Source organism: Lates calcarifer, linkage group LG7_1 (genome assembly GCF_001640805.2).
Source record: "Lates calcarifer isolate ASB-BC8 linkage group LG7_1, TLL_Latcal_v3, whole genome shotgun sequence".
Lineage (NCBI taxonomy): Eukaryota > Metazoa > Chordata > Actinopteri > Centropomidae > Lates > Lates calcarifer.
This window is the reverse complement of record NC_066839.1, coordinates 726827-745758: the sequence shown is the minus strand read 5'-3', so window position 1 is coordinate 745758 and position 18932 is coordinate 726827. Positions and strand designations below refer to the sequence as shown.

Here is an 18932-nt window from a genome sequence, read left to right as displayed (position 1 = left end):
GTCGTGACAGAGCTGAGTGAATTACAAAACGGAGGAACCTACCGTAGACGTTATCCGTCCGTTATCATACATCTTTTGCATAAAATGTGTGAACTTATTGTCCCATTAGCAACCAAGCTAACTAGTTTGCTAACAAGCTCAGAAAGTTATTTTAAACTGCTCTTCAGTAACTCGAATGACATGACGAACAGTCTTGATGACAAAATGTCCATAGTAAATAGCCAGTTCAGAAAAAATAGTAAGAAGCTCAGGCATCTTGTGACTGCCTAGCATTAGCATGTTCCCAGCTTGTTTAGCAGTTAGCTTGCTAGCTGCAGTAGTATTTCGACTACTGCGTCACAAAGCATGTAGAGCAGATACTTCACAAAGACCTGTGGATGAATTTTGTTGTAATATGTTCTGCTTTAACTCTGGATCCACCTGAATCTCTAACACTGTTCACACTAAACTTTATTTTACATTTTAGTGAAGCAGAGAAAAGGAGAGAAAGCTTGTACAGCCAACAGGACAGCCAACAGTGTTTTCATTTAGCTGCTATGACAATTAAATGCTGGATTACATTAAGTAAAAACTTTTATTCTGAAGGTCAAAAACCATCTTCTCAATGTCATCAAATTTTATTACAATTTGGAAGCAATTTGATGATTTTATGCCAGTATTTTTCCTGACATGTGACCCCACAGGATGCTCTCTAAAAATATCAAATTTTAGGTAAATAAATAAATATACAACTCAGTATTTCTCCAGTTCATAGTAGGACATAAATTGTGCAATTTTGAGGTTGGGTTAAATTCACTTCCCTAAACAAAAACATTTAAAGACGTTAAAAAGTCTTAAATTTCATTTATAGAGATGTTGAATATAAAAGTCACAGTTAAGCAACTAAATGAAGTAGTAGTAGTCAGTCCCTCCCTTTCTTTTTCTGCTCCTTATCTGAGTCTGAGTCACATTAATTAAATTGTTTTATTACTAGACATCGTTATTTCATACAGCTGGGACAAAATGTCAATAATTTCATGTACTTAGTAAATAACTGTAGGTCTTATCGTCCCTGCTGGTTTGAATCCTAATGGTCTTGATCCTAAAATGGTCTTAAAACTTTAATTTGGTGAAACCTGCAGAAACCCTGTGGCAGCTGTCAGCGAAGTGAGATTTAACTAAAAACTGTAAATGCCTTATATATTAGTTTATTTTTGTTTTCAGTCAGTTTAAGATCACCCAGCAGTGACGCATGAAGCTCAGATAATCACTGACATGCTGGAGACAGATAACACTGGATGCGATCTTTTTCTTGGCAGGTGATGAACACTCACCTGAGCACTGCCTTCTGGGAAATGTAGGTGTAAAAACACAGTGCAGCTTTAGAGCTCTGGTGCAGCTGAGCTTTCCAGATGTTGACCAGACGCCCGGCAGCTGCAGGACTCAATGAATGAACTGCTTATCATGTTACCTTCACTCCAGTGATGATGTTTTCATCCATTCAGCTCAGGACACATGGGACCGGCTGATTGGACAACTGTGTGGATTAACAACTGTGGATTTCAATAAAACACTTTTTTAAATGGAGAACTCTCTTTGTTTGTTATTTAAAGATTTTTGTTTATTTATTTATTAAAGTAAACAACATGGCAGCAGCTTCAGACAGTCATCCAAACACGGTGGAAGTCTTCCTAGTCGCTAGGGGGCAACATTGACTGTAGACGTTAAACATTGTGTCGTCATCTTCCCGAGTAGTCAATCAGAGCGCTCGACTCGGCAGTAACCCGGAAACAGCTGTTTGCCTGCGGGGAGGAAATCCATTTAACAGCGTCTGATTTTAGAGGGAAAATGATCTGTTTCAGATCCTGAAACCTGAACAAATAAAAGGTACAACACGTTCAGATCATCAGAAACAGACACACACAAGAATCCGGTCTTTAAATCTGTGGTGTCGAAGTGAAGCGAAGAAACCGGCAGATTACCGGGTTGTGTTTCTTTGTTGTCTGATAATTTAACAGTTTTTAGACTAAAACCGTTAAAGTCAGCTCTAGTTTTCATACCTGACAACACATATAACAGCTCTAAATGCAGAGTTATAATAATGTGTGGTGTGTAAAAATAGTTTTTGGCGCTAAATTATCGTGGTGACAACGCCTTTATGTGACAGTAAACAACAGAAAGCGCGGCAGCGGGAAACAAACCAGAAATAAACAGTGTAAACACCGTCACATGCACATACTGTCACTTTAATAAAAGCTTAGATAAAAGCAGGTTGATGTCAGACGCGTTAAAACACTGACATAAGAACAGAAACACAGTTAATGTCGGTTCATATATTTATCTGGTTCAGTTTGAGGGAATATGAACAGATGTGTAAAACTGGATCATTAAATATTCAGACCACTTTGTGTTTACATGACAGTTTTATTCATGTGGAGCCATTTAAATGCAAATTAAACAAGTTACTTCTATTTACAAGCTAATATCGCATTACGGAAATCAGATCTCCTTTTGTGACTTCAACATTATTTTTAACTTTATGATCGTGTTTTAAAATGACAGTTTAACGGTTTGTAACTGATGAATATTTGTTCTTTTTGTCAGTCTGTGAAATGTTCCGTAAACGCTCATTTTAATAGTTCTGTAACACCGGTTTCTCGGCAGTTTTGTAACCCCGCACAGACAAAGGCGTTTGAATTTCCCGCAGCACTGCAGGCGTCACGTGAACGCGGCTCGCAGCCTGATTGGCTCCGTCGCAGCGTCAGTTTAAAGAGCCAGCGAGAGCTGCGTTCCTATTGGCCGGCCGCGTTCTAGCGCCAAGATTTCAATAAAAAGGCGAGCGGACAACAGAAGCCGCTTCAGTCTCCGCTCTTCGTCTGTGTCTGCTGCTCTTTAGTTTAGATTTTCCTCCTTTTGTCTTTTGCTACTTTTAGTTTCTTAACTTGTGTTTTTATTTGTCTGAACTGAAAATGCTTTCCGCTCGCTCTCCTCTCTCCGTCAGGGATGAAAACACACTCAGCAGTCAGATCAACAACATGGCGCTGGATAAAGAAAACACGGTGAGAAGGAGACAAACAGTAAAACTCACGTTTCATCTGTTCAACGTTCAAATCTGTTTTTATTTTAAGTTCACGGTGTTTTTAACTTAAAGCTCGCGGCAGCCATTTCCTGAGCAGCTCAGTCTGACTGACCCGGATTTAACTTGTGTTTCTCTTTGGCTGATGTGATCAAATCAAACGTATCGATTCTGCATTGATTCTTGTTTCTCGCTTTAATGATTTCCGGTCATTTTATCTTTTCAGCCTCCGAGTCTGAACAACACGCGCATCCTGGCGTCTAAAACCGCGCGAAAAATCTTCGACGATGCTGAGGTAAGTGACTGAAAATCAGCTGAAACCGGCAGGATTTTAAACTAATCGATCTGACAGGATCGATACTCATATTAGACTCAGTGATCGGGAGTTTGTCGTGTTTATTTCGATCATGTGGCGCCTAAAATGTCGGTTCTGGCGCCAACAGGGACAATCAGCTGATCCTCACCTGTCTCCTCTGCAGGTTTTATTGATCAGTGATTATTGGTGATTTAATGCTTTAATAAAGAGAATAAAGATTCTCATCAATAACAGCTGAGCTCAGGTGGAGAATATTATTGATCTGACTGTGATGTTTGTCTCTAATGTGATCAGGATCTTTAGGTTTTTCTACCAGAGAGAAAAGTTAAACTGCAGGAAGAAAATTAAACTGAGCTGTGCCTATATTATTGATTATATCACCACTGATCAATAATAATATTGATTTCTTTAAGAAAGTTTCTGTTTCTTCGATTTTTGGGTTTGTCTTCTTTAAGAGATTGATGGCATTTTCTGACAAATAACTGATTAATTGATTAAATAACTGTCAGATCAATGAACTGATTCAGTTTATAATGATATAAAACCACAAACAGTTTGGTATTTTATTTGTTTGTTTGTTGATGTCGTTGTTTGTTGTTTTTCAGCCCAAACCCGTGAAGAAGAGCAGCGGCGGTGAGGAGGAGGAGCCTCTGCTGAAGGACAACCCTCGTCGCTTCGTCATCTTCCCAATCCAGTACCACGACATCTGGCAGATGTACAAGAAGGCCGAGGCCTCGTTCTGGACCGCAGAGGAGGTAGACGTCACCACCGCCGCCACGGCGCTCAGAAATCCTGCAGCACTGAAGTGTTCCTGTGACCCTGACGCGGTCACGTGACGTTAATGTGTTGTGTTTGTTCAGGTGGACCTGTCGAAGGACCTGCAGCACTGGGAGTCTCTGAAGGACGAGGAGAGGTACTTCATCTCTCACGTGTTGGCGTTCTTCGCCGCCAGCGACGGCATCGTCAACGAGAACCTGGTGAGGACGACAACCTGAAACCCGATTATTATTATTAAACCGTTATCGGTTCCTGTTTCCTCATGTTGGTGTTTTCACTCTGACCACCAGGTGGAGCGCTTCACACAGGAAGTGCAGGTGACTGAGGCCAGGTGTTTCTACGGCTTCCAGATCGCCATGGAGAACATCCACTCGGAGATGTACAGCCTCCTCATCGACACCTACATCAAGGAGCCCAAAGAGAGGTGAGCCCCGATACTCTTACTGGTCTGTACTGGACTCTGCTGGTCTGTAATGTTGTCTGACGGTGCGTTCACTGACCCTCAGAGAATACCTGTTCAACGCCATCGAGACTCTGCCGTGTGTGAAGAAGAAGGCCGACTGGGCGCTCAACTGGATCGGCAACAAGAGCGCCACCTACGGTAAACCCGCTCCCTGTGACACCCCCCCCCAACGTGATGCTGGTGCTCCCGATTGTTCAGGTCTGGTATTGATCGTCCGTATCTGTTATTGATCTTCCTCCAGGAGAGCGTGTGGTGGCCTTTGCCGCTGTGGAGGGAATCTTCTTCTCTGGTTCGTTCGCTGCGATCTTCTGGCTGAAGAAGAGAGGCCTGATGCCCGGCCTGACCTTCTCCAACGAGCTCATCAGCAGAGACGAGGTGAGGCCGCTGCTCCGAGTGACCTTTGACCCTCTCAGGGTTTTTGGATCAGACGGTTCATATAAACTGTGTTTGCTGCTTTCAGGGTCTGCACTGTGACTTCGCCTGTCTGATGTTTAAACATCTGGTGAACAAGCCGTCGACAGAAACCGTCACCAAGATCATCAAGAACGCCGTCGCCATCGAACAGGTCAGTCCACGTGACGAATGCGTCGGTCCGTCGCCTCCTTCTGGTCGTGTTCGGTGGAACTCTGTTTGTTGACCTGTTTGTTTCTGTTTGCGTTCAGGAGTTTCTGACGGAGGCTCTGCCCGTGAAGCTGATCGGGATGAACTGTGAGCTGATGAAGCAGTACATCGAGTTCGTGGCCGACAGACTGATGCTGGAGCTCGGCTTCTCCAAGGTAACGACACCTGAACCGAACCACGGCTGCGTGTCGGGGGGGTGGGGGGGGGGGGCTGCGTGGTCGGGTCTGGATGATGACGATGAGTCGGGATGAAGGTTTAACTCTGACTCTGAGCAGCAGCAGCTTCACTTTCAGGAAACGCCAAGTTTCTCAGTCGTAGTTTTTATAAAGTTCAGAGGTTTGGTCGTTTATTCAGTTTTTTTAAGGATTTAGATTGATCTGGACCACACAGGGTCTGTAGACCGGGATCAGGTCTGTGATGATGAGACGCGCAGGGGTACGGACCTCAGCTGGTGATGGGGGCTGAGTGCTGCTGCCGACTCTGATCAGAGGACGAGTGGTTCACTGACGGACGACAGCAGCGCGAGACAGACGCCACACTGAACAGACCTGAACTACAGTACTGCAGTATTACTACAGTACTGAGTTTTCTCTTGGGCTGTGGTCTGATGTTTTGGTCTTGGTTCCAGTCTGAGAACAAACTGACCTCTGATCTGTGTCGTGTCTCTGCAGATCTACCGGGTAGAGAACCCCTTCGACTTCATGGAGAACATCTCTCTGGAGGGAAAGACCAACTTCTTTGAGAAGCGGGTGGGCGAGTACCAGAGGATGGGCGTCATGTCCGGCCCCACGGACAACACCTTCAGACTGGACGCCGACTTCTGAGGACAGAGGTGGACCTACACCCCCAACACTCAGTGACATATTTCAGCCAGAGAAACCAGTCGCTCCTCTGATGGAGGATGTTTCACAGTAAGTGTAGAAGATAAACTGATGGACTTTCACTATTGTACAGAACTTTTTATTAAATATCCTGCACCACAGCAGGAAGATGAGTTTAAACTTCATCTTTCAGCACTGCAGCCTGTTTCTGTAAATAAAACATGTCTTTTATCTGCATTATGTATTAAGATGTAAACTCCAGATTTATATATTAGTATTTTTAGATTAGTTTTGTGTCTTAGGTAGTAACTTTTGTTAAATATGTACAGTTTGAGTTTTTTATGCTGACTTCTAGTTTGTAATAAAAGTTATGTAAACTCTGGTTTTTCTTGTGTGATTTTGAAAAAGCAGCTGGTAAATCAATAACATGTCCAGTTATCATAAGATAACATGCTTATTTATAGCGTTTCCATTAGAAGCTGACAAATCAAAAGTAGAACTTAAGTCTTTGAAATCTTCACTCTATACTCTGTTGTATTTGACATTCTGATGAATCTGTTTTAATACATTTTTACATATAGATTTGTAACATTTCCTTTGAGGTCTTAAAGCATTAAATTTGATGATATTAGTGAAGTTTTCAGGTTTACTTTAATAATGTTATTAATCATAAATTAATTTAGAATGACTACATGTCAACAGCAGTTGGTTAGGGTTGTCTTACGTGAAATGGAAAAAAAAAAAACGTTTCACAAGTGAATGGCTATTGACATTTTTTGACAATTTCATGACATTTTTGCAGCCTTACTGTACTGATGTTTTTTTTTGTTTACATTTTTTTACTACATACTACACTGATAGTTTTTGACCTTTTTTGATGCCTTACTGTACTATGACAATTCTTTGACATTTTTTACCACATACTATGACAAAGAAAACTACTAAATTCGTTTGAGAAGCTTGTGGACTAATTGACAGCAGCTGTCCTTCTCACCATGTAGTTTCAAACACATTAAAACCCTCAAATAAAACATTGTCTAACAGTATCAAAGTACAATAGAAAAAATATTTTTTGTTGTTTAGTTTATTGAAATGTTAAATATATAAAGGAGCATACTCACAAAAGCTGATCATCACTGAATTAAATGACTAATGTAAATAAACCAACACAAAACAAAGACTGTTAATAAGAAAAGGAAAGTACCTTTACTCCTTGTTGAAATTTAAAACTGTCGTGGAGAGCTTTGAAAAATCTGATGGTTGTACTTGGTCCCCAGTGAACTTCTTGAGCAAGTTTTCTCTTTCATCTTTTTGGGTGTTGATTTTCTGCTCTAAGTTTTCTAAAATATTGTACACACATGGCAATAATATTTATGGACCATAATTATGTGAAATTGCACAGAGCACAGCTTTTACCTCAAGATATAATCACAACCAAAGTTTTTAAAATTTAAGTCAAACTGGTTACTTTGAGGATTCAGTGTCTTCTTCTGCTGATGTTCTGAAACACCCCATAATGTTTGGAAAAAGTTCTGGTTCAGCTGTAATGTTAAATATGTATGCATGTTTTGGGGTTAATAGGCCATAGTGTATTGATAATTTTTCCTTTGTGTTTTTCTCTTTTATTTCCTGTAGGTGTCACTACTTGGTCAATAATTGCAGAGAGTCCTCGTACAATAAAGATTTTACAGACAGAGGCCTCCAGGTAATTTAGAAACAGCATCACATCAACTGTTCAACACAGACCTGTATATGTTCAGTAACTGATTTTTAATCTGAATGACAAAAAATACTTAACTTATTAATAAAGTTCATGTGTGAACAGTTCAAAGGAAGAATTTAAACATCAGATAAAATCAGATTGCAGTATTACAGATACATATTTTCCCAAACTCTAAGAATGACAGTTTCTGTAAAGTATTGCAATGATAAATGTTTTTATTATATCTTTGAAGTGGTCGTTGGTCATTTGGAAAGACTGGTTTTAAATATGTTTTGTGTTTTTCAGGTGGAAAAGAGAAACAACTGGATTCACAAAGTGAAGGTAGGAAAATATTGTTTCTTCTTTTAAAACATATTTCTGGGCATTATTTTATAATGCATAATGATCCAACTTGCAACAAAAGTTGTCTATGTGGGTTAGGTGGTTGAATTCGTTGATAGACACACAATTAACGGTTGGGTGGTTCTTCAGGAGGTGACGACAGTAAACTGTTGATTTTCTGAAACCGTCCTCTGATGATTCTGGTGCAGCTGTAATGTTGAATATTTCTCTGTGTTTTCATGGTTAAACTGTTGGTGAGGAATAGGTAGTAGTGTATTGATCATTTTCCTTTCTATGTTTCTCTTTGATTTCGTCCAGGTGTCACCACTTCGTCCACAACATCGTCCACAATCGCAGAGACATGGTCCATGGTCGGAGAGACATTGTTGAGGATGAGGGAGACATCGTCCACGATCAGAGACATTGTCCACGATCGCAGAGACCTTGTCAAAGACGAGAGAGACGTTGTCCATGATCAGAGACATTGTCCCATGCTTCGTAGAGCTCTGCGCAAGAATCGGTAGTGACACTGTGGTTCCTCGATTCGACGGCATGACCGCGATCAGGAGACATTGTTAATGATCATAGAGACACCGTCTATGATCTCAGAGACATCGTCCACAATCACAAAGACATCGTCAATGATCACACAGACTTTGTTCATAATCTCAGAGACATTGTCCGCGATCACAGAGACGTAGTCCGCGATCACAGAGTCTTCATACAATGAGGAAGTTCTTTGAGACCAGGACAGAGGCCTCCAGGTAATTCACAAATGGCTTTAAATCAACTGTCCAACACAGAGCACTGACTTTCTTTGTGTTCAGTATTCAGTATATCAGAAAAGCGTAATCATAAAAGTAAATGATCATTTTCCTTTGTATGTTTCTCCTTGATTTTCTCCAGGTGTCACCACTTTGTCCACGATCACAGAGACATGGTCCATGATCGGAGAGACATTGTTGAGGATGAGGGAGACATCGTCCACGATCAGAGACATTGTCCACGATTGCAGAGACCTTGTCAAAGACGAGAGAGACGTTGTCCATGATCAGAGACATTGTCCCATGCTTCGCAGAGCTCTGCGCAAGAATCGGTAGAGACACTGTGGTTCCTCGATTCGACGGCATGACCGCGATCAGGAGACATTGTTAATGATCATAGAGACACCGTCTAGGATCTCAGAGACATCGTCCACAATCATGAAGACATCGTCAATGATCACAGAGACTTTGTTCATAATCTCAGAGACATTGTCCGCGATCACAGAGACGTAGTCCACGATCACAGAGACGTAGTCCACGATCACAGAGTGACATCGTCCAAACCTTGGTATTTAATGAATTTAGTACTGAATATAATAAAAACTGATTAATTGTGTCTATTAAATTAGAAAAAAATACTGACTGTTGCTCAGAGCTCAAGGTGACGTTTTCAGATGTCTTGTTTTGCTTAATCAACAGTATTTACTATTTATCATATGACAAAGAAAACTGTTAAATTCTCACCTCTCAAGCCTCTGTCTTGAAGCAAGTATTTGGCATTCTAGGTTTTAAAAAATAAGTATCAAAATAGTTGTCAATGTTTTGTCTGTGGACAAAGTGACTGTAGCTCTCCTCACCTTCTCACCAAACTATATCAAACACATCAGAACCAACAAACACTAAATGTTCCGTCTTGGATTGTTATTGTTCAAGATCAGTCAAAATGGGATTGAAAAATATTCAATTCAATTCAATTCAATTTTATTTATATAGCGCCATATCACAACAACAGTCATCTCAAGGCACTTTTCATATAGAGCAGGTCTATACTCTTTAAAATAGGTATTTACAGAGAGAGACCCAACAAATCCCACCATGAGCAGCACTAGGGGACAGTGGAGAGGAAACACTTCCTTTAAGAGGCAGAAACCTCGAGCAGAACCGGACTCAGGGTGGGCGGCCATCTGCCTCGACCGGTTGGGTTAAGAAGGAGAGAGAGGGGGAGAGGGGGAGAGGGGGAGAGGGGGTAGAGAATAGCGAAAGAAGAACATAGCATAACACAGGTTCCATATAATACGTAAGGTGATGCCAGTAATACAGCAGTAGTAATGATAGTAGTAGTAGTAGTACAGAGATAGTAGTAGTCTCTGTGCTGTGATACAACCTAAATCCTGACTGAAAAACCTCAAATAAACTATTGTCCTGTAGAAAGTCACACAACTGTTTTGCAACTGCTTTCTCCAGGATCTTAGAAAGAAAGGGGAGGTTAGATATAGGTCTGTAGTTGGTTAATACATCTGGATCTAGAGTGGGCTTTTTTAGAAGAGGTTTGATTACAGCTGTTTTATACGACTGCGGAACATAACCTGTTAACAAGGACAGATTTAACATATCTAATACAGGACTGCAAATTAAGGGCAGAGCTTCCTTAAGCAGCCTAGTTGGGATGGGGTCTAAGAGACAGGTTGAAGGTTTAGATGCTGAGATAATTGATGTGAGCTGGGCTAGGTCGATGGGAGAAAAGGAGTCAAGGTTAGGTTTTGCAGCTGACTCTATGGATCCTGTGTTATGGCATAAATCTGTACTGATTGAAGGCAGGATGTGATTAATTTTACCTCTAATGGTAGAGATTTTATCATTAAAAAAGTTCATAAAATCATTGCTGCTGAGGGTTATAGGGATGCGTGGATCTATAGAGCTGTGACTCTCTGTCAGCCTGGCTACAGTGCTGAAGAGAAACCTTGTTCTTATTATCCTCTATTAATGATGAGTAATAGGCGCCTCTTGCATTACAGAGGGCCTTTTTATATCTTTTGACACTATCCTGCCAGGCTAAGTGGGATTCTTCCAGTTTGGTGGAACGCCACACTAATGATATCTTAACTTCAGTTTGATTGGACATGAGACACTAGACTACACCGCACCGTTGACATGGTTAAACTGTTGGTGAGGAATAGGTAGTAGTGTATTGATCATTTTCCTTTCTATGTTTCTCTTTGATTTCGTCCAGGTGTCACCACTTCGTCCACAACATCGTCCACAATCGCAGAGACATGGTCCACGGTCGGAGAGACATTGTTGAGGATGAGGGAGACATCGTCCACGATCAGAGACATTGTCCACGATTGCAGAGACCTTGTCAAAGACGAGAGAGGCGTTGTCCATGATCAGAGACATTGTCCCATGCTTCGCAGAGCTCTGCGCAAGAATCGGTAGTGACACTGTGGTTCCTCGATTCGACGGCATGACCGCGATCAGGAGACATTGTTAATGATCATAGAGACACCGTCTATGATCTCAGAGACATCGTCCACAATCACAAAGACATCGTCAATGATCACAGAGACTTTGTTCATAATCTCAGAGACATTGTCCGCGATCACAGAGACGTAGTCCGCGATCACAGAGTCTTCATACAATGAGGAAGTTCTTTGAGACCAGGACAGAGGCCTCCAGGTAATTCACAAACAGCTTTACATCAACTGTCCAACACAGAGCACTGACTTTCTTTGTGTTCAGTATTCAGTATATCAGAAAAGCGTAATCATAAAAGTAAATGATCATTTTCCTTTGTATGTTTCTCCTTGATTTTCTCCAGGTGTCACCACTTCGTCCACGATCACAGAGACATGGTCCATGATCGGAGAGACATTGTTGAGGATGAGGGAGACATCGTTCACGATCAGAGACATTGTCCATGACTCGTGGTGACTCGGTCCCCGATTAGTCGGCACTGCCGGCGTTCAGAGACATTGTCGATGATCGCAGAGACTTTGTCCATAATCTCAGAGACATTGTCCACGATCACAGAGACGTAGTCCATGATCGGAGAGAGTCTACGTGCAATGAAGAAGTTCTTTGAGAACAGGACAGAGGCCTCAAGGTAATTAACAGCTTTACATCAAGTGAGGCCTCAAAAACTGTCACAGTAAGGTGTCAAAATGATTTGTGAAATGTTGTGGTTGAGCTGTAATGTTGGATATTTCTCTGTGTTTTCACGGTTAAACTGTTGATGAGAAATAGGTAGTAGTATATTGATCATTTTCCTTTGTATGTTTCTCTATGATTTCCTCCAGCTGTCAGCACTTCGTCCATGACATCGTCTCGAGACGTCGTCCTCGATCGGAGAGACATTGTTGAGGATGAGGGAGACATCGTCCATGATCAGAGACATTGTCCACGATCGCAGAAACCTTGTTAAAGACGAGAGAGACATTGTCCCATGCTTCGCGGAGCTCTGCGCAAGAATCGGTAGAGACACTGTGGTTCCTCGATTCGACGGCATGACCGCGTTCATGGAGACATTGTCGTTGATCTCAGAGACATTGTCTGCAATCACAGAGACATTGTTCATGATCACAGAGACTTTGTCCATAATCTCAGAGACATTGTCCGCGATCGCAGAGACGTAGTCCACGATCACAGAGAGTCTTCGTACAATGAAGAAGTTCTTTGAGACCAGGACAGAGGCCTCCAGGTAATTCACAAACAGCTTTACATCAACTGTCCAACACAGAGCACTAACGTTAAACTGTTTATGTTCAGTATTGAATATATCGAAAAAGTATAATCATAAAAGTAGTTAATCATTTTCCTTTGTATGTTTCTCTTTGATATTCTCCAGGTGTAACCACTTCGTTGACGACATCGTCCACGATCACAGAGACATGGTCCATGATTGGAGAGACATTGTTGAGGATGAGGGAGACATCGTTCACGATCAGAGACATTGTCCATGACTCGTGGTGACTCGGTCCCCGATTAGTCGGCACTGCCGGCGTTCAGAGACATTGTCGATGATCGCAGAGACTTTGTCCATAATCTCAGAGACATTGTCCGCGATCACAGAGACGTAGTCCGCGATCACAGAGTCTTCATACAATGAGGAAGTTCTTTGAGACCAGGACAGAGGCCTCCAGGTAATTCACAAACAGCTTTAAATCAACTGTCCAACACAGAGCACTGACTTTCTTTGTGTTCAGTATTCAGTATATCAGAAAAGCGTAATCATAAAAGTAAATGATCATTTTCCTTTGTATGTTTCTCCTTGATTTTCTCCAGGTGTCACCACTTCGTCCACGATCACAGAGACATGGTCCATGATCGGAGAGACATTGTTGAGGATGAGGGAGACATCGTCCACGATCAGAGACATTGTCCACGATTGCAGAGACCTTGTCAAAGACGAGAGAGACGTTGTCCATGATCAGAGACATTGTCCCATGCTTCGCAGAGCTCTGCGCAAGAATCGGTAGAGACACTGTGGTTCCTCGATTCGACGGCATGACCGCGATCAGGAGACATTGTTAATGATCATAGAGACACCGTCTAGGATCTCAGAGACATCGTCCACAATCATGAAGACATCGTCAATGATCACAGAGACTTTGTTCATAATCTCAGAGACATTGTCCGCGATCACAGAGACGTAGTCCACGATCACAGAGTCTTCATACAATGAAGAGGCCTCAAGGTAATTCGCAGCTTTACATCAACTGTCCAACACAGAGCACTGACATTAAATTGTTTATGTTCAGTATTCAGTTTATCAGAAAAGTGTAATAATATCAGAGGTAAGATGTAATTGTCAGACTAATCTGTTACTAGATGCAGTTTGGAACAGTAAACATTTTCTGTAAATTTAGAAGTAATATGTGATAAGAAAAGTATTATGTAATGGTAAAAGTAATCTAATATTCGAGGTAATTGATGCTTTACTGTGACATTTTTGACCACATACTATACTGTGGCATTTTGCTTCCATTTTGGATTACTATTACTTCTGCATTGCTTTTATATTACAGATTACTTTTACTGTTACCTCTAACATAGAATTACCTTTACCATTACATAATACTTTTCTTATTACATATTACTTCTAAATTTACAGGAAATGTGTACTGTTACAATGTCAAAATGTCAAATGTTAGTGTTATTGTTAAGGATCAGTCAAAAGGGGACTGTTAAATATCTGAACTTCAGTTTGATTGTACATGATCAGAAATTCTTGATTGTGTGTATGTGCTAGACACACTAGACTACACTGTACAAAACAATATCAATTTTACAAATAAAATATTGGAGTGAGTTGTTCACATGTGTGGTAATTTTATCTGTTGGTCAGATGGTATTTTTATCATTACAGTATATAAAGACTAGTTCTACACATATTCAATTTTACACATAAGCTGCTTAAAATTTACTTAACTGATAGTGTTTATTATTGTTGTGCAGTTCACAGTAACATACATGATTACTTCAGTGATTAGTTGATAGACACACGATCAATAATCATTTGACTTTTTCCCAAATATTTGTTGTTGGTTCTTCAGGAGGTGATGACAGTCAACTGTTGATTTTCTGAAACAGCCTCTAATGCTAATTAAAATGTTGTGGTTCAGCTGTAATGTTGAATGTTTCTCTGTGTTTTCATGGTTAAACTGTTGATGAGGAATAGGTAGTAGTGTATTGATCATTTTCCTTTGTATGTTTCTCTTTGATTTCCTCCAGGTGTCACCACTTCGTCCGCGATCGCTGAGATGTCATCCTCGTTCGCTGAGACGTCATCCTCGATCGCTGAGACATGGTCCATGATCGGAGAGACATTGTTGAGGATGAGGGAGACATCGTCCACGATCAGAGACATTGTCCATGATCACAGAGACCTTGTCAAAGACGAGAGAGACGTTGTCCATGATCAGAGACATTGTCCCATGCTTCGTAGAGACCTTGCGATAGAATCGGCGGAGACGGGGGTCACCGATTTGACGGCACTGCCCGCGATCATGGAGACATTGTCGATGATCACAGAGACAGCGTCTATGATCTCAGAGACATCGTCCACGATCACAAAGACACTGTCCATGATCACAGAGACTTTGTCCATAATCTCAGAGACATTGTCCGTGATCACAGAGACGTAGTCCACGATCAGAGTCTTCATACAATGAAGAAGTTCTTTGAGACCAGGACTGAGGCCTCCAGGTAATTCACAAACAGCTTTACATCAACTGTCCAACACAGAGCACTGACATTAAATTGTTTATGTTCAGTATTCAGTTTATCAGAAAAGTGTAATAATATCAGAGGTAAGATGTAATTGTCAGACTAATCTGTTACTAGATGCAGTTTGGAACAGTAAACATTTTCTGTAAATTTAGAAGTAATATGTGATAAGTATTATGTAATGGTAAAAGTAATCTAATGTTTGAGGTAATTGATGTTTTACTGTGACGTTTGACATTTTTGACCACATAACCTAACCTTCTAACCTTGACTCCTTTTCTACCATCGACCTAGCCCAGCTCACATCAATTATCTCAGCATCTAAACCTTCAACTTGTCTCCTAGACCCCATCCCAACTAGGCTGCTTAAGGAAGCTCTGCCCTTAATTTGCAGTCCTGTATTAGATATGTTAAATCTGTCCTTGTTAACAGGTTATGTGCCACAGTCATATAAAACAGCTATAATCAAACCTCTTCTAAAAAAGCCCACTCTAGATCCAGACGTATTAGCCAACTACAGACCAATATCTAACCTCCCCTTTCTTTCCAAAATCCCAGAGAAAGCAGTTGCAAAACAGTTGTGCGACTTTCTACAGGACAATAGTTTATTTGAGGATTTTCAGTCAGGATTTAGGCTGTATCACAGCACAGAGACAGCACTTGTAAAAGTTACAAACGACCTCCTGATAGCATCAGACAACGGACTTGTTTCTGTACTTGTCTTGTTAGATCTCAGTGCTGCTTTTGATATGATTGACCATCACATCCTTTTACAGAGGACTGGAGCACTTTATTGGTATTAAAGGAACTGCCACTAAACTGGTTTAAGTCCTATCTATCTGATAGGCTTCAGTTTGTACATGTTAACAACTACTCCTCCATGTACACAAAAGTTAGACATGGAGTTCCACAAGGGTCAGTGCTTGGACCAATTCTATTCACCCTGTATATGCTTCCCTTGGGCAATATTATCAGATTTTGATTCTGTAAGTTACTGTCTGCTGTGGAGGAAATACTCAGACTTTTTACTGAAGAATAATAAACAACACAAGTTAAAATCCTGCATCCAAAAATTTACTTAACTGATAGTGTTTTATTGATGTTGTGCAGTTCACAGTAACATACATGATTACTTCAGTGATTAGTTGATAGACACACGATCAAAAATCATTTGACTTTTTCCTAAATATTTGTTGTTGTTCTTCAGGAGGTGATGACAGTCAACTGTTGATTTTCTGAAACAGCCTCTAATGCTAATTAAAATGTTGTGGTTCAGCTGTAATGTTGAATATTTCTCTGTGTTTTCATGGTTAAACTGTTGATGAGGAATAGGTAGTAGTGTATTGATCATTTTCCTTTGTATGTTTCTCTTTGATTTCCTCCAGGTGTCACCACTTCGTCCCGGCCGATCGCTGAGATGTCATCCTCGTTCGCATGAGACGTCATCCCTCCGATCGCTGAGACATGGTCCATGATCGGAGAGACATTGTTGAGGATGAGGGAGACATCGTCCACGATCAGAGACATTGTCCATGATCACAGAGACCTTGTCAAAGACGAGAGAGACGTTGTCCATGGTCAGAGACATTGTCCCATGCTTCGTAGAGACCTTGCGATAGAATCGGCGGAGACGGGGGTCACCGATTTTGACGGCACTGCCCGCGATCATGGAGACATTGTCGATGATCACAGAGACAGCGTCTATGATCTCAGAGACATCGTCCACGATCACAAAGACACTGTCCATGATCACAGAGACTTTGTCCATAATCTCAGAGACATTGTCCGTGATCACAGAGACGTAGTCCACGATCAGAGTCTCATACAATGAAGAAGTTCTTTGAGACCAGGACTGAGGCCTCCAGGTAATTCACAAAACAGCTTTACATCAACTGTCCAACACAGAGCACTGACATTAAACTGTTTATGAATCAGTATTCAGTTATATCAAAAAACTGCATAGTATAGTAAGGCATCAGAAATTGTCAAAAAATGTCATAGTATTGTAAGGCGAGAAAAATGGTAAAAAAAAAAAAAGGTCATAGTATAGTTAGGTATCAAAAATCATCAAAAAAATGTCATAGTATAGTAAAGTATCAAAAAATTGTAATTCCTTCCAGGCACAGGCAGACACAAGTCGTTTCCTTGCTACAGGTTTATTCTCTCCGAATCCACCGGGACAGGACATGAAACCATGTTAACTTAATAAAAAAATATATACACAGCACATGAAAACGATAATTTACAGACAAACATAATACCTCGTTGGCTACATGCCGCAAAAGGAATAGTGTTTAAATCTTCATGAGTTTCTCTAAGAAAGTCTCCATCATACCAAAGTTCACTGCAACCAGCCGGCAACCTTTTCTGATGTACAGATGCCCATCCTCCTAGCCTTCCGCACCCATGCGAGAACAGCCCAACGAGATCACGCAAACACAAACTAAGACTTTCAAAATAAAAGCACCATATTTTACACACAAATTACAAATGACAAATACAACTCATATTCATAATTAGAACAGAAAAATAAACAATTTACACAAATCAAAATATAACAATTACAAAAATGGTCAAAATGTCATAGTATAGTGAGGTGTCAAAAAACGGTCAAAAAATGTCATAGTACAGTAAGGTGTTAAAAACCATCAAAAATGCATAGTATTGTAAGGTGTCAAAAATGGATAACAAATGTCATAGTATAGTGAGGCACCAAAAATGGTCAAAAAATGTCATAGTATGATATGGTGTCAAAAACCATCAAAAAATGTCATAGTATTGTAAGGTGTCAAAAATGGTTAAAAAATGTCATAGTATAGTAAGGCACCAAAAATGGTCAAAAAATGTCATAATATTAAGGTGTTAAAAATTGTCTAAAAATGTCATAGTATTGTAAGGTGAGAAAAATGGTAAAAAAAATGTCATAGTATAGTAAAGTATCAAAAATTGTAATTCCTTCCAGGCACAGGCAGACACAAGTCGTTTCCTTGCTACAGGTTTATTCTCTCCAAATCCACCGTGAAAACTAAAAAACACAGAGTTGACGGACAATACATGAAACCATGTTAACTTAATAAAAAATATATACACAGCACATGAAACGATAATTTACAGACAAACATAATACCTCGTTGGCTACATGCCGCAAAAGGAATAGTGTTTAAATCTTCATGAGTTTCTCTAAAACAGTCTCCATCATCCCAAAGTTCACTGCAACCAGCCGGCAACCTTTTCTGATGTACAGACGCCATCCTCCTAGCCTTCCGCACCCATGCGAGAACAGCCCAACGAGATCACGCAAACACAAACTAAGACTTTCAAAAAAAAGCACCATATTTTACACACAATTACAAATGACAAATACAACTCATATTCATGATTAGAACAGAAAAATAAACAATTTACACAAATCAAAATACAACAATTACAAAAATGGTCAAAATGTCATAGTATAGTAAGGTGTCAAAAATGTCAAAAAATGTCATAGTATGATATGGTGTCAAAAACCATCAAAAATGTCATAGTACAGTAAGGCACCAAAAATCATCAAAAATTGTCATATTATAGTGAGGCATCAAAAATGGTCAAAAAATGTCATAGTATGATATGGTGTCAAAAACCATCAAAAATGTCATAGTACAGTAAGGCACCAAAAATCATCAAAAAATGTCATATTATAGTGAGGCATCAAAAAATGGTCAAAAAATGTCATAGTATTGTAAGGTGTCAAAAATGGTTAAAAAATGTTATAATATAGTGAGGCACCAAAAATGATCAAAAAATGTCATAGTATAGTTAGGTATCAAAAATCATCAAAAGATGTCATAGTATAGTAAGGCATCAAAA

General features: G+C 40.3%; 1 protein-coding gene and 1 non-coding gene across 14 annotated transcripts; both read left to right on the top strand.

Annotated features, from left to right (window-relative positions):
* The first annotated feature begins 1775 nt into the window (after positions 1–1775).
* On the top strand, positions 1776–16489 carry LOC108882220 (ribonucleoside-diphosphate reductase subunit M2). 13 transcript variants are annotated; one of them, XM_018674586.2, is made up of 20 exons: positions 1776–1866; positions 2981–3038; positions 3282–3350; positions 3977–4126; positions 4232–4348; positions 4439–4572; positions 4655–4749; positions 4853–4986; positions 5072–5176; positions 5274–5387; positions 5904–6143; positions 7689–7758; positions 8062–8097; positions 8416–8861; positions 11092–11537; positions 11680–11964; positions 12158–12558; positions 12706–13000; positions 13143–13554; positions 14592–14719. In XM_018674586.2, exons 2-11 carry the CDS (start codon positions 3015–3017, stop codon positions 6054–6056), a joined length of 1095 nt encoding a protein of 364 aa, XP_018530102.1. In that variant the 5' UTR covers positions 1776–1866; positions 2981–3014; the 3' UTR covers positions 6057–6143; positions 7689–7758; positions 8062–8097; positions 8416–8861; positions 11092–11537; positions 11680–11964; positions 12158–12558; positions 12706–13000; positions 13143–13554; positions 14592–14719. The 13 variants fall into 13 exon arrangements, with proteins under 13 accessions (XP_018530102.1, XP_050927576.1, XP_050927578.1 ...); XM_051071619.1 differs by lacking the exon at positions 1776–1866 and having other exon boundaries at positions 2818–3038; XM_051071621.1 differs by lacking the exons at positions 1776–1866; positions 8416–8861 and having other exon boundaries at positions 2818–3038.
* LOC127142687 (small nucleolar RNA SNORD94) lies at positions 5644–5779 on the top strand. The gene has a single exon (XR_007813647.1). It is a non-coding gene; the product is annotated as a small nucleolar RNA SNORD94 (small nucleolar RNA).
* Positions 16490–18932: the final 2443 nt, after the last annotated feature.